At 41.6% G+C, this 12,398-nt stretch overlaps 1 protein-coding gene across 3 annotated transcripts in view; it reads right to left on the reverse strand.

Moving 5' to 3' along the window:
- DCLK1 (doublecortin like kinase 1) overlaps positions 1-12,398 on the reverse strand; it is a 366,905-nt gene that overhangs the window by 101,291 nt on the left and 253,216 nt on the right. For all 3 annotated transcript variants that reach the window (XM_017854149.1, XM_017854150.1, XM_017854153.1), the window contains exon 5: positions 3,139-3,255. In XM_017854149.1, coding sequence (XP_017709638.1) covers positions 3,139-3,255 — 117 coding nt within the window. The remainder of the gene's footprint in view (positions 1-3,138; positions 3,256-12,398) is intronic.

Consider the following 12,398-nt stretch of genomic DNA (forward strand, 5'->3'; position numbering starts at 1 on the left):
GAAAGAAAGGAAAGGAAAGGAAAGGAAAGGAAAGGAAAGGAAAGGAAGGAAGGAAGGAAGGAAGGAAGGAAGAAAGAAAGAAAGAAAGAAAGAAAGAAAGAAAGAAAGAAAGAAAGAAAGAAAGAGAAGAAAGAAAGAAAGAAAGAAAGAAAGAAAGAAAGAAAGAAAGAAGGAAGGAAGGAAGGAAGGAAGGAAAGAAGGAAAGAAGGAAAGAAAGAAAGAAAGAAAGAAAGAAAGAAAGAAAGAAACCTAAACCCAGGAGTATCTAACAACCTATAGCTCTTAACAACAAAGCTGCTAAAAATAATGACAATAAAAAATTAAAAGCTGTAGTGTCTATTGATTTTCTTGGAATATCTGTAATATAAAAAAACATAAGATTTTGGCTAATCACCCATTATTAGATGCATCTGCCCCACATTTTTTTTTTAATTCATCTTATATACTGATAGGAAGAAGATAGGAAAGGTTAAGTAAAATTTAAGTCGAAGTTGGTTTGGATGGAGAACTAATTTTGTTTTTTAATACTGATGGTTTTTAATAGTACTGATATGATTTCATTAATATAGGCTCTCCTTCTCTTTCACATCCTTGTATGATTGCATTAAGTAGCCAAAATTTTGGGGGCAATATGCTGGCTAGGCTTATGACTTTGTTCTCCTTTATTGCTCCATGGGAGTTCATCCCATAGCCCAGATTTATTTAGTTATTTATATTTTTGTTTTGAGACAGTGTTTCGCTCTGTCGCCCAGGCTAGAGTGTAGTGGCGTGATTCCTGCTCATTTCAACCTCTGCCCCCCAGGGTTCAAGTGATTCTCCTACTTCAGCCTCCAAGTAGTTGGGATTACAGGCACCTGCCACCACGCCTGGCTAATTTTTGTATTTTTATTAGAGACGGGGGTTTCACCACATTGGCCAGGCTGGTCTTGAACTCCTGACCTCAAGTGATCCACCCCCCCATCAACCCCCCAAAGTACTGGGATTACAGGTGTGAGCCACCACACCCGACCCTACATTCCATATTTAATCAGAGAAAGTGAGAAATGGTCTTTAGTTAAGACTGAACATCCTCCACAGAGCTCAATATTAACCTGGACAGCTGGACAAGCTCAGTTCTTCCAGGGGAGTTTTCCATGCAGCAATTCCAGGATCACTCTGTCATTTTGTGGAGGTCCTCTTCTCTATGTGTGGGTGATATCTCTCTTGAAGAGACACTTTCCCCAATATCCTGGGGAAGGGATCATCTTCAGAAAGAAATTCTCTCTTCTCCCAGGTGACTGACTCTCTGAAGCCAGGCCATTGCAAGGAGGGAGAAAAGGAAGTTGGCATATGGTACTCTCCTTTGTTCATTGCTCCTTTGGTCTACACATCAAGGTATCTAAAAGGTCTGCTCTTGGATTGCAAGAACACTGATGGTCATTGTCACTTGGAGGCAAAGAGGGAGGTAGTAAATGTCATGCCAGTAAATGAAGATGAACAAGTCATATCTTTCCCTCCAGATTATCCAGAGTCAAATGATTTTCTGCATTTACTTCATTTCTGTTTTCCATAACCCACTACTTCTCAAAGTGTGCATTGGAATCCGCTGGAGGACTTGGGAAAATCCAAATTGCTGGGCTCCAGCTCCAGAGTTTCTGATTCAGTGGTTCTGGAGAGGGGGCTCAGGGCTTTGTAGGTCTAACAAGTGCTCAGGTGATGGTGATGCTGCTAATTTGAGAACCACTGCCCTTACCTACTGTTTCTCAAAATGTGAGCCATGGACTACCAGATCCTAATCACTTGGAGTACTTGCTGAAACACAGGTTTAGGTCCTTAGTCAGAATCTCAGGGTGTTGGGGGTCAGGATGACAAACTTCGCCAAGTTCCTAAGTGACTCTCATGAACTCTAAGCTTTGAGTCTACTGCCTCATCCTTTAGCAATGCCTCATCTTAGGGCTGCATCCTATTTAGATGAGCAGTGTCATACTAAGGGAGGAGTTCTCAGCTCACCCTTAACTACAGAGGCAAACAAGATGCATCTCAAGTGCCAGCTGTGCTCTGAAACATATTTCCTGACTGGCTAGGATGCAGGCCATGCTGTGGGAAGGAGGCATTGGCAGCCCATCGATGCCACCCTAGGCTGAGAGTCAGAGGGGAAGGTGGTCTTTGGAGATCTGTCTAGAGAATAGCAGTAATTGGTAAAACTCCAAGGGGAAGGAGACTCTCAGAGAATCAAGGTGGGTTGGGTGGTCTAGTCGGCCCATGACCTGTAATGGTCTATAATGGTCCACCCTACTGAAAGTTCCTTCTTAGGCAGCCTCAGCTGAGAGCTCTTTTCACCCTCCCCCTGGCCAATGCTGTTGAGTAAAAGAAGGCCTCCAAGTAGGCCCCAGAGGTCTTTATTCTCATTTATAAGAGCCTCTTGTCTTCATGAAATCAGGTAACAATCACTTTGACATTTGTATCGTTTAATAATTCCCAATCAACAATTTGTGTCATTTAATAAATAATTCCCTTTAATAATGATACAGACCCTTCCCCTGAGATAAATGAATAAGAAACTTTCTAACTGACTTCACGTCAGTTTTAAAACAAAAAAGGAGAAGGTAGGGTTGAGGTGCTCATCTTGTGCATACACAGCCTCTCCAACACCAGCACTAGAACCCACTGAGAGGCAGGCTCAGGCCAAGGTCACTGCAGCAATCCCTGCTCCACCCTCTCAATCTCACTACCTTTAGCTCCAGAGCCATGAAAGGAAACTGAGGGCTAAAAGTGTGTTTAACAAAGGTTCAGCGAATACAAATGGGAAACTCTTCATAGGCCAGTCTCAGGTAGGATAAATGCTTTAACAGAGACTCCCAGAATCTGAAAGATTAACTTCGGTGATAGAAATGATACAAGATGGTAACGTTCTTCTATTTGTGGGCAAATCTGGGTTTCCTGAGTCTTCACTAAGCACATATTTTGAAGCTCAATGCTTTTTCTTGCAGCCAATATGCTAGACTCCAGCAAATCTGTTCAACCGCTCTAACATGTTCTAAAATTATAAACCGGAACCTACACTCGCTTAAAAACCTCACACTCTGAGCTTCACACACCCTCTGCTCATCCTGTGTCAGGAACAAGGCAATTTCTTCAAAATCTCCTCTGCTGCTTTACCTGAGCTGGTGGAGGCAGGGGACTTGCTGCGCCTGGACGGTCCTGGGCTCTTGGTGGTGCTCCTGCGGGATGATGAAGCTATTTTGGTGTAAGAAGTGGACTTCACGACTCGACATTCTGGGGAAAGAACAACAACCACACGTCATTATGGGTTAATGGCACAACACCCACTCAAAATGCACAATAAACCTGGAAGTAGAAATACACGACCATCCTCAGTCACATCTACTTCCCACCAGCCAGATTCTTGTCTATGACAATGGAACCAAGAAAACAAAGAGGAAGGACAGGATGGGCTTCTTAGACATGGAAGTAAATAATACTTCAATCCCCCAGGTTACATTCCTTACAATAATATTTTGGCTAGATTGGGAGTGATATGGGCTAATAAAGAGGTGTTTTGTTGGGTTTCTCTCTACTCACTCCTTGAGTTATCTGTATGTGTGGGTCTCTTAGGATAAACTGTTGTTGCTTCCAAGGAAAATGTTAGAAGAAAGGTCAGCCTCATAAACCAAGAAATGTGGTGGTGGAAGATCCCACCCATCACAACAGGACCAAGTTTATTACTGTGGGTCCTCACGGAGATAGTTGTGTGTCTTTATGATATGTGGGAGATGTCAGCATTTGCTTGGAAGAGGTAAAACTGGTGAAGAGGTGGTATTTCCCTGCAACAAGGGCATCCTGCCAGCCTGTGCCAACACACGAAGCTGCCACAGAGCTTATATTGTGTCTGTGAAATGGTTTGTGGCTTGAGGATAAGAAACAACTTCACTTCCATTAGATTTAAATTCTCAGTGTTCACGTCCATTACATTCAATGCTGAACATCTTAAATGGCAGAGAGCTTTCTATTTCTCTCTTAATGAGCTCCCTTGACCAATTATGATGCTGTGCAAAGCCACATATCTTGTTTTCAAGAAACTGCTTCTAATAACAAAAATTGTATGCTTGTAAGGATAATCAATGTTCACTGTAGATGGAAAATATAAAGCATATTTTAAAACACCCCAACAACCCATGATCAAATGATACTTTATTTTTGGAGGGGGGGTATACAAACTTCTAGAATTTTTTCTATGCATTTCTATATATTTCAGCAGTAGGATTTGTTCATACATGTTGATCTGTTACCGGCCCTTTTCACAACACAGTATCTTTTTTTTTTTTTTTTTTTGAGACGGAGTCTTGCTCTGTTGCCCGGGCTGGAGTGCTGTGGCCGGATCTCAGCTCACTGCAAGCTCCACCTCCCGGGTTCCCGTCATTCTCCTGCCTCAGCCTCCCGAGTAGCTGGGACTACAGGCTCCCGCCACCGCGCCCGGCTAGTTTTGTATTTTAGTAGAGACGGGGTTTCACCGTGTTAGCCAGGATGGTCTCGATCTCCTGACCTCGTGATCCGCCCGTCTCGGCCTCCCAAAGTGCTGGGATTACAGGCTTGAGCCACCGCGCCCGGCCCCACAACACAGTATCTTGTGAGCATTTTCACTCTGTTATTGAATGGCTGTTGAGCATCCGACTGCATGGAATACCATAATTTACTTAACTGAATTCCTACTGCTGAATATGTAACTTGCTTTCAGTATTTCACTGTTATAAATAATTACTCAGCGACACCTTTGTAAGTGAGTATGCAGTTATCCTATCATTCCCTTATGACAGATTTAGTCCCTGGCACTTGACATTTAGTTTCTAGTAGCCAGAAACCAAGGGTACACTGGGGGTGCTCAGAAATATTTACTGACCCTTTCCTTTTTAAAAAATTATAAATTCAAAATTAAAAGATAGCAATAGCTATTTGTTCTTTCCCCTTCAGTATCACTACCTTTGTGATATTGTTCTTTCCCCTTCAATATCACTGCCATTTTTTTTTTTTTTTTTTGAGACGGGGTCTGGCCCTGTCCCCTGGGCTGGAGTACAGGGGCCGAAACTCAGCTCACTGCAAGCTCTGCCTCCCGGGTTCACGCCATTCTCCTGCCTCAGCCTCCCGAGTAGCTGGGACTACAGGCGCCCGCCACCTCGCCTGGCTAGTTTTTTGTATTTTAGTAGAGACGAGGTTTCACTGTGTTAGCCAGGATGGTCTCGATCTCCTGACCTCGTGATCCGCCCATCTCGGCCTCCCAAAGTGCTGGGATTACAGGCTTGAGCCACTGCGCCCGGCCATCACTGCCATTTTTAATAGTGTATGGATCTTACCATAGCTTTTCTAAGCTTATATAAACACATATATACATAGCCAGGTTTTGTTTGCTTTTATAAAATGGCAAAATAGCGACATATTTTATATATTTTTCATATTTATATATTATAATCATCTTTCTTGGTCAATCCATAGCAATCAAAACTGTTTTTCTAAACTCTGCATCATATTTTGTAATATGTTTATATCACAATTTATTCAATCATTCCCCTATTGATGGAAAGTCAGGTCATTCCTTAGGGATTTCTTATTTGTATTTTCCAATTTAAATAAAAAATTTTAGAGACAAGCCTGGCCAACATGGTGAAACTCCGCCTCTATTAAAAATACAAAAATTAGCCGGGTGTATTGGTGGGTGCCAGTAATCCCAGCTACTCGGGAGGCTGAGGCAGGAGAATCACTTGAACCTGGGAGGTGGAGGCTGCAGTAAGCCAAGATCTCAAAAACACAAATAAATAAAAATAAAAAATTTTAAAATTAAAAAATTTGCTGAACAAAGTGGATTTCATGAGTTGAAAGAGAAGAACTTTTTAAAAGCTCTGAATGATGCCCTCCAGAAAGTCATCAAACTCAAACAAATTGTACTTTTTTTTTTCCCTCAAGACAGAGTCTCACTCTTGTTGCCCAGGCTGGAGTGCAGTGGCATGATCGTGGCTCACTGCAACCTCCACCTCCCGAGTTCAAGAGATTCTCCTGCCTCAGCCTCCCAAGTAGCTGGGACTACAGGGCACCCTCCACCATGCCCGGCTAATTTTTGTATTTTTAGTAGAGATGGGGTTTCACCATGTTGGCCAGGCTGGTCTTGAATTCCTGACCTCAAATGATCCACTCACCTCAGCCTCCCAACGTGCTGGGATTACAGGTGTGAACCACCGTGCCCGGCCTCAAATTGTACTTTTACAGACAATGAGTGGTCATTTGCTGGGTCCCTCACTGAGGTTAGGTATTACATTTTCAAAAAATCTTTGCCAATTTCTAAACAAATATTGGATTTCCTTTTTTGAAATCTGAATTGGTTTGATTGCCAGTAAAGTTGTACATTTTTCCCACATACATATTAGCCATTTGGATTTCTTCTTTTGCAATTACTTATTTATGTCCTACTTTCTCTTATTGGTTTGTAAGAGTATATTCCATATGAAAATCTAACACTTAGTCTATCATGTTATAAATATTTATCTTTGTAGGTAGTTGTTGAAATATGTTAGCTTTTCAAATGTGGTGAACCTTTTTAGGATAGTAGTTTTAAATTAAACTACTTTCACTTTTCCATTATATATTTTAAATCGCATTTTACGCTTTAGTAACAACAAACTCATAATCATTCCAGATCTCATTCTGATGCCTGACTTTAACTTCAAAATTTTTCTTCCCTATCCATGCAATTTCTAATTTTCTAAATTCAAAACATGTTTCTCTCTCTTATATATTCTGAATTGCTTTATATAAACATCGTTTTCTACTTTTTTTCTAACATCTAAACCAACAAAGTAGTTTAAATTGTTTAGTAAGAAAAGATGTGAGTGTTTATGAAATACAGATGTTATAAGACAAGAAATAGGAGGTAAGCCATGGCAGAAAGTGTCTCCTAGAGAATCTCATGAATTGAAATGGGGAAAATGAAGAGGGAAGATTAAAAAAGAAGAGGAAACAAATTCTGCCTTGTGATATTTCTTCTTCCTCCACTTGTTTTTATAGCCCAAAGCAAAGAGAAATGAATCAGGGCATTACAGAGCCTGCCCAGTCTTCCCCAACAGTTACTTGGGCCACTGTCACTGTTCTGGCCTGCCCAGTGACCCTGCAAGATATTTCTGTTTAAAAAAAAAGAAAAAAAATCTATGCATACAGAAATATTGACAAAAATTAAAAGATAGGAGTAACCAAGAAACAACATTAATAACGTCAGAAAATACAATAGGAAAACCAGGAACATTCACATGGGACAATGCCTGAGGTGTCCGTGGAGATTTTGATTCACAAAACAAAGCTTTGGAACGTGCCAAGAAGATCTCAGATTAGTTCATGGCTCTGACCACGCCACTGACAACACGTCCTGGAGTTTGTCCTAGCTTAGGCCTCTGCCTAGCCTTTTGGAAGTACACTAGTAACCAAACTGGAATGCCACAATGTTGCTGGCCCATTGTTATGCTTCCAGGTACATTTTTATCACGTGGCCACTACGTGCCACGCATCGAGAGCTGCAGGCATGCTGGAGAACAACACAAAGTTTTGGAACTCAAAACCTTTACCATCTGGTAGTGGTGCATAGAGTCTTTTCACCAGTGAGGCCTCTTTTGCTAATTTTATTTCATGGACCTCATGTTTGAAAAGTGTTGGTTTATGCAACACATTGCTATTAAGTAACATTCAATTTTCTCATTTTAAATCAAAATCAAGATGATCATGAGGGCAGATGACCAGAACTTTTTTTTTTTTTTTTTTGAGGCAGAGTCTCGCTCTGTCACCCGGACTGGAGTGCAGTGGCCGGATCTCAGCTCACTGCAAGCTCCGCTTCCCGGGTTTACACCATTCTCCTGCCTCAGCCTCCTGAGTAGCTGGGACTACAGGCGCCCACCACCTCGCCCGGCTAGTTTTGTATTTTAGTAGAGACGGGGTTTCACCGTGTTAGCCAGGATGGTCTCGATCTCCTGACCTCGTGATCCGCCCGTCTCGGCCTCCCAAAGTGCTGGGATTACAGGCTTGAGTCACCGCGCCCGGCCTAGACCAGAACTTTTTGTCCCCGGTTATGAACATTCAGAGGTCACATAAATTTAAAACAATAAATTTTAAAAGCTCAGTATCTAGTGAGCAAGAATGAATAGTTGAAATAGAAAGCTACCAGATGGTACACATTGTTAATAATACCCATCTGTGATCCACAGTGTGCATTAAAAAGTTGGTTTTAGGGTTCATGGCATGCTGTTTGGCACAGGTGCCTGGGTTGCTAGCTGCGGCTATAACTACCAATCAGCAATCCAGGTCTCCATGATACAACCAACCTTACCACACTCAGTTGACATTTTTCCGAGTACCAAAAAGAAACTTGGTATTTCTGTGAAGCAGCTCTTCTTATCAGAAGAAATGTAGGTATTTCATTAAATGTTTGAAGTATTGGAAAAACTTGTGGCCTCTTATCCTGCTTCCAAAGCTTCCCTTGCTTCTCTTGAACTGAGTTCTCACCATATTATTAATCAGTCAGAATTATTCATTTATTAGTCTGTCTCCCCACTCCTAGTACTCCTAGTACTCCATTGGGTACTAACTACTTCCTGGCATATTAAAAATCATGAATTAGCTGCTAGATAAATATCGGCCCGAATTGCTGCTGATCCTGTTACTACTTGTGTGAACTCTTGGTATTCACTGAACTAACCCAAACTCTCATTTTACACCCGAGAAAACTGAGTCTCCGAGGGATGAAATGACTTGCATCAAAACCCAACTTTCTTGGGTTAGTGACTTCCTCACCACCCCCAGTATCTGATGCTGTGGCCTAAGCAAGGTGTTCCTTGGTGATAAAAGCCTGGGGAATGTCTATTGGTGTCCATGGTCAGTGGCAGACAAATGGGTGATGGTGCATCAGGGGAAGAACTGCAAACAACTGCTCTCACATCAACATGAAATAAGAAATTCAATATACGAAAGCCACGTGTCTATCAAAATGTTTATTGTATCAGAGAAAAAAGAAACAAACCGTCTTTCAGAAATGGAGTTATAATGAAGTAATAGCTTGGAGGATCATGGAGTCTGAAAGATAATTACAAATATTTCAACTCTTGGACCACTTGCCTTTAGGATAAAGTGATACTTCATGAGTCATATTGAGGATTAGAATAATTCCAAAGGCTTGGGTTGAATAACAAAAAACAGAAACAGCAACAAAAGATTTATAGTAACTGCATTTTCTAAAATGGGTCAACATAAATCCAGTTGAAGAACACTGCAGTGCCAAGTCGTAAATTATAAAAAAAAAAAAACAACAAAAACTCCAACCATATTTCCAAATAAAGTTTAGATTTTCCATGTTTTGATTAATTTAAGTGGGAACTGTATTTTATAATGGTGAAAATGCAGGGAGGAACAAATGCTGCATGGCTTTGGAGAGAACGCCAAAATTTACATCAGCTGATAACCACAATTTTGAAACATTGTCAATAATATGATCTAAATGGCCAGTAATGTAGAAAACCTTTTTGTTCACACAAAGGACATTTGCATAGCCTCAGGCAAGGAAGAAAGCAGTACCTTCCATTCCCCCTCTCACATGGGGCATCTGCCTTTGGGGCCATCACTTCTTTACTCTGATGTTCCTTGGCACCCTTATATTTCATTGACCAATTCTCTAAGAGGGCTGTATTTCCTTTGGTGGTGGAGAAACAGGATAACCCTGACACTCCGTAAGAAAGATGACACCAAAGGACTGTAGGTAAGCCACTTGAAGGAAGCTAACAGACGGTAATTTATCTTGCTCCTAAAGACTGCAGGCTACCCAAAGGACAGGAAATCAGATCAAATTCATGAACTGGTTCTCTGATGACTGGACCTCCCATAGCATGTAAGCAAGTAAGCAACATTGAATTAAATCTGTGCTCTATTTAGTCCCTACATTCATTTGAGGTGAAAAGTATCATTCCCCACACGATCTATACTAACGTTAGCTTTACAAATGCTTTGGGGATTTATACAAGTTAAATTGTTTCTCACCTTCACCCAGGACATGAACTCAAGAAATGGGCATTCTTTGATGGACAGATTTAGAGAGACAGCCCAGATGGTGATGCATAAGGAGGAGGTGGAACATATTCTTTGGCCACATTCCCAGTGGCAGGAGAACCTCCACTTAGAGAGATCCTCCCCCCACTCAGAAACAGTTGGTAGGTAGGCTGAAGTGTTATAGAAGGTGCTGAAGAATAGAAACGGTTACAGAATTCCACCACAGGCACCAGTGGCTCACCTGAGCTCACACAGTGTCCATGCATTCAAAGGGGCCACTTATTCCTTCTGGAGAATCTTGAACAAGGCATAGGTGAAGTCCCTTGAGTGCCTAGACAGCCTTGGTGACATGCTGCATGCTGGCTAGGGAATACTCTTCAAACAAGAAATGGTTTTTCTTTTCTAGTCTCTTTTTTGAAACCAACCAGCATAAAAGCACTCTTAAGCAGAGGCTTCTTAATATGCCTCAACTCTAAATTCAGTTTTCTGAACTGTTCAGGAAATGGACAAGTTCATCTAGAAGAATCCATCATGAGCAGTAGATGCTTTGTGCTTTCTGCCTTACCCTGATTACAAAGGCAAGCTTCCTCTTAATTTGGCAAAAGTACGAAGACTGTAAATGGAATAATATTCCTCTCTGTTGCTATATGCAAAATAGAGTGAGGAAGCACATTCAGTTCCACAGCCTTTTTATAAAAATGGCACAAAGTCAATGACAAAAAGAACTTGCAATTCTGATTCTCCAATAAGTTGCCCCTACACGTACATTTCCCTCCCCTTGGGAGGTGCCCCTCTAGAATATTAAGGCTGTCAATGGTTAACGAGTCAACTGTCTCCTTAACTCAGGAATATTCTCTTCTCCTGTCTCCACTCTAACCAAGTGGTGGTCCAGCTTCCTTCTGAGCACCCCCAGTGCCTGGGAGATTCATCACCTCCTGCCTCATGATGTTTTAATCTTCCAGCATCCTCAGTCTCCAGCTTGTCTGCCTAGTTGAGCTGAACAAAGTCATCCTGGTGTAATGGACAACTAAAGTTTACTTTCTATAGAAACGTTATGATTTTCATACTTCACAGCAGCATTACAGGAAAATCTACATGTAGGCTTCTTGAGGAAAGGGTGGGCCTGCATCTAGTAAGAACTGAGGCCCATCTTGTTTCTTTTACTCCACCTGTTTTCTGAGTGAACCCTGACACCATAGTAAGACTCCCATCCTACTGCCTGTGGGGTTTGAAATAAGTGCTGCCTCCCTAAACTCTACATGCAGCACATCTGGAATAAAAGCAATCAAGATCCAAACACTCTAAAACATAGCTTTTAAAAACAGGGCATTACAGTGGGGGGAGGGAAATGGGGATGGTTAAAGGGTACAAAAAATAATTAGAAAAAATTAATAAGATCTAGTATTTGATAACACAACAGGGTGACTATAAGGAAGAATAATTTAATTGTACATGTAAAAATAACTAAAAGAGTATAATTGGATTGTTTGTAACACAAAGAATAAATGCTTGAGGTGACAGATACCCCATTTACCCTGATGTGATTATTATGCATTGTATGCCTGCATCAAAATATTTCATGTACTCAATAAATATATACACTTACAATGTAACCATAAAAATTAATTATTATTTATTTTATTTTATTTTTTTGAGATCGAGTCTTGCTCTGTCACCCAGGCCAGAGTGCAGTGGCACGATCTTGGCTCACTGCAACCTCTGCCTCCCAGGTTCAGGTGATTCTCCTGCCTCAGCCTCCTGAGCAGCTGGGATTATAGGCACACACTACGACACCCGGCTAATTTTTGTATCATTAGTAGAGACGGGGTTGTGCCATGTTGACCAGGCTGGGCTCGAACTCCTGACCTCAGGTGATCTGCCTACCTTGGCCTCTCAAAGTGCTGGGATTATAGGCATAAGCCACCACACCTGGCCAAAAATTAAAAAATACACAAAACACAAAAGTAAAAAGAAGGCATGGGGCAGACTGAATTGGAGACAAAGGCATCGGCTGGAGTAACTTAGCTGGAGAGTACAGTCCCAGAAACTGAGATTTTAAAAGGACCTTCTAAAAATATAGGGGCGTATGTTTAAACCAGCACTTCCACTGGCCCACCACAACTTCCAGAACACCCAGCTCAGCACTCCAGATGGCGCCCACGTGTTCCTGCACCTGCACGGGGCTCTGGAGGCACTGCTGGGAGTTGAAACCTTATGTAACATCTGCAGAAGGCTTTATGGCACTGGGATTTTCTGTATTAACATCTCAAGAGTCACAGCTCAGATCTACTGTTCTGATAGTATGAATGATTCTCCTTTCCAAACACTTTCCTTTTCCCTAACAGTCACATAAG

The sequence above is a fragment of the Rhinopithecus bieti genome, unplaced genomic scaffold (genome assembly GCF_001698545.2).
Source record: "Rhinopithecus bieti isolate Rb0 unplaced genomic scaffold, ASM169854v2 scaffold_35538, whole genome shotgun sequence".
NCBI classification, from domain to species: Eukaryota; Metazoa; Chordata; class Mammalia; order Primates; family Cercopithecidae; genus Rhinopithecus; species Rhinopithecus bieti.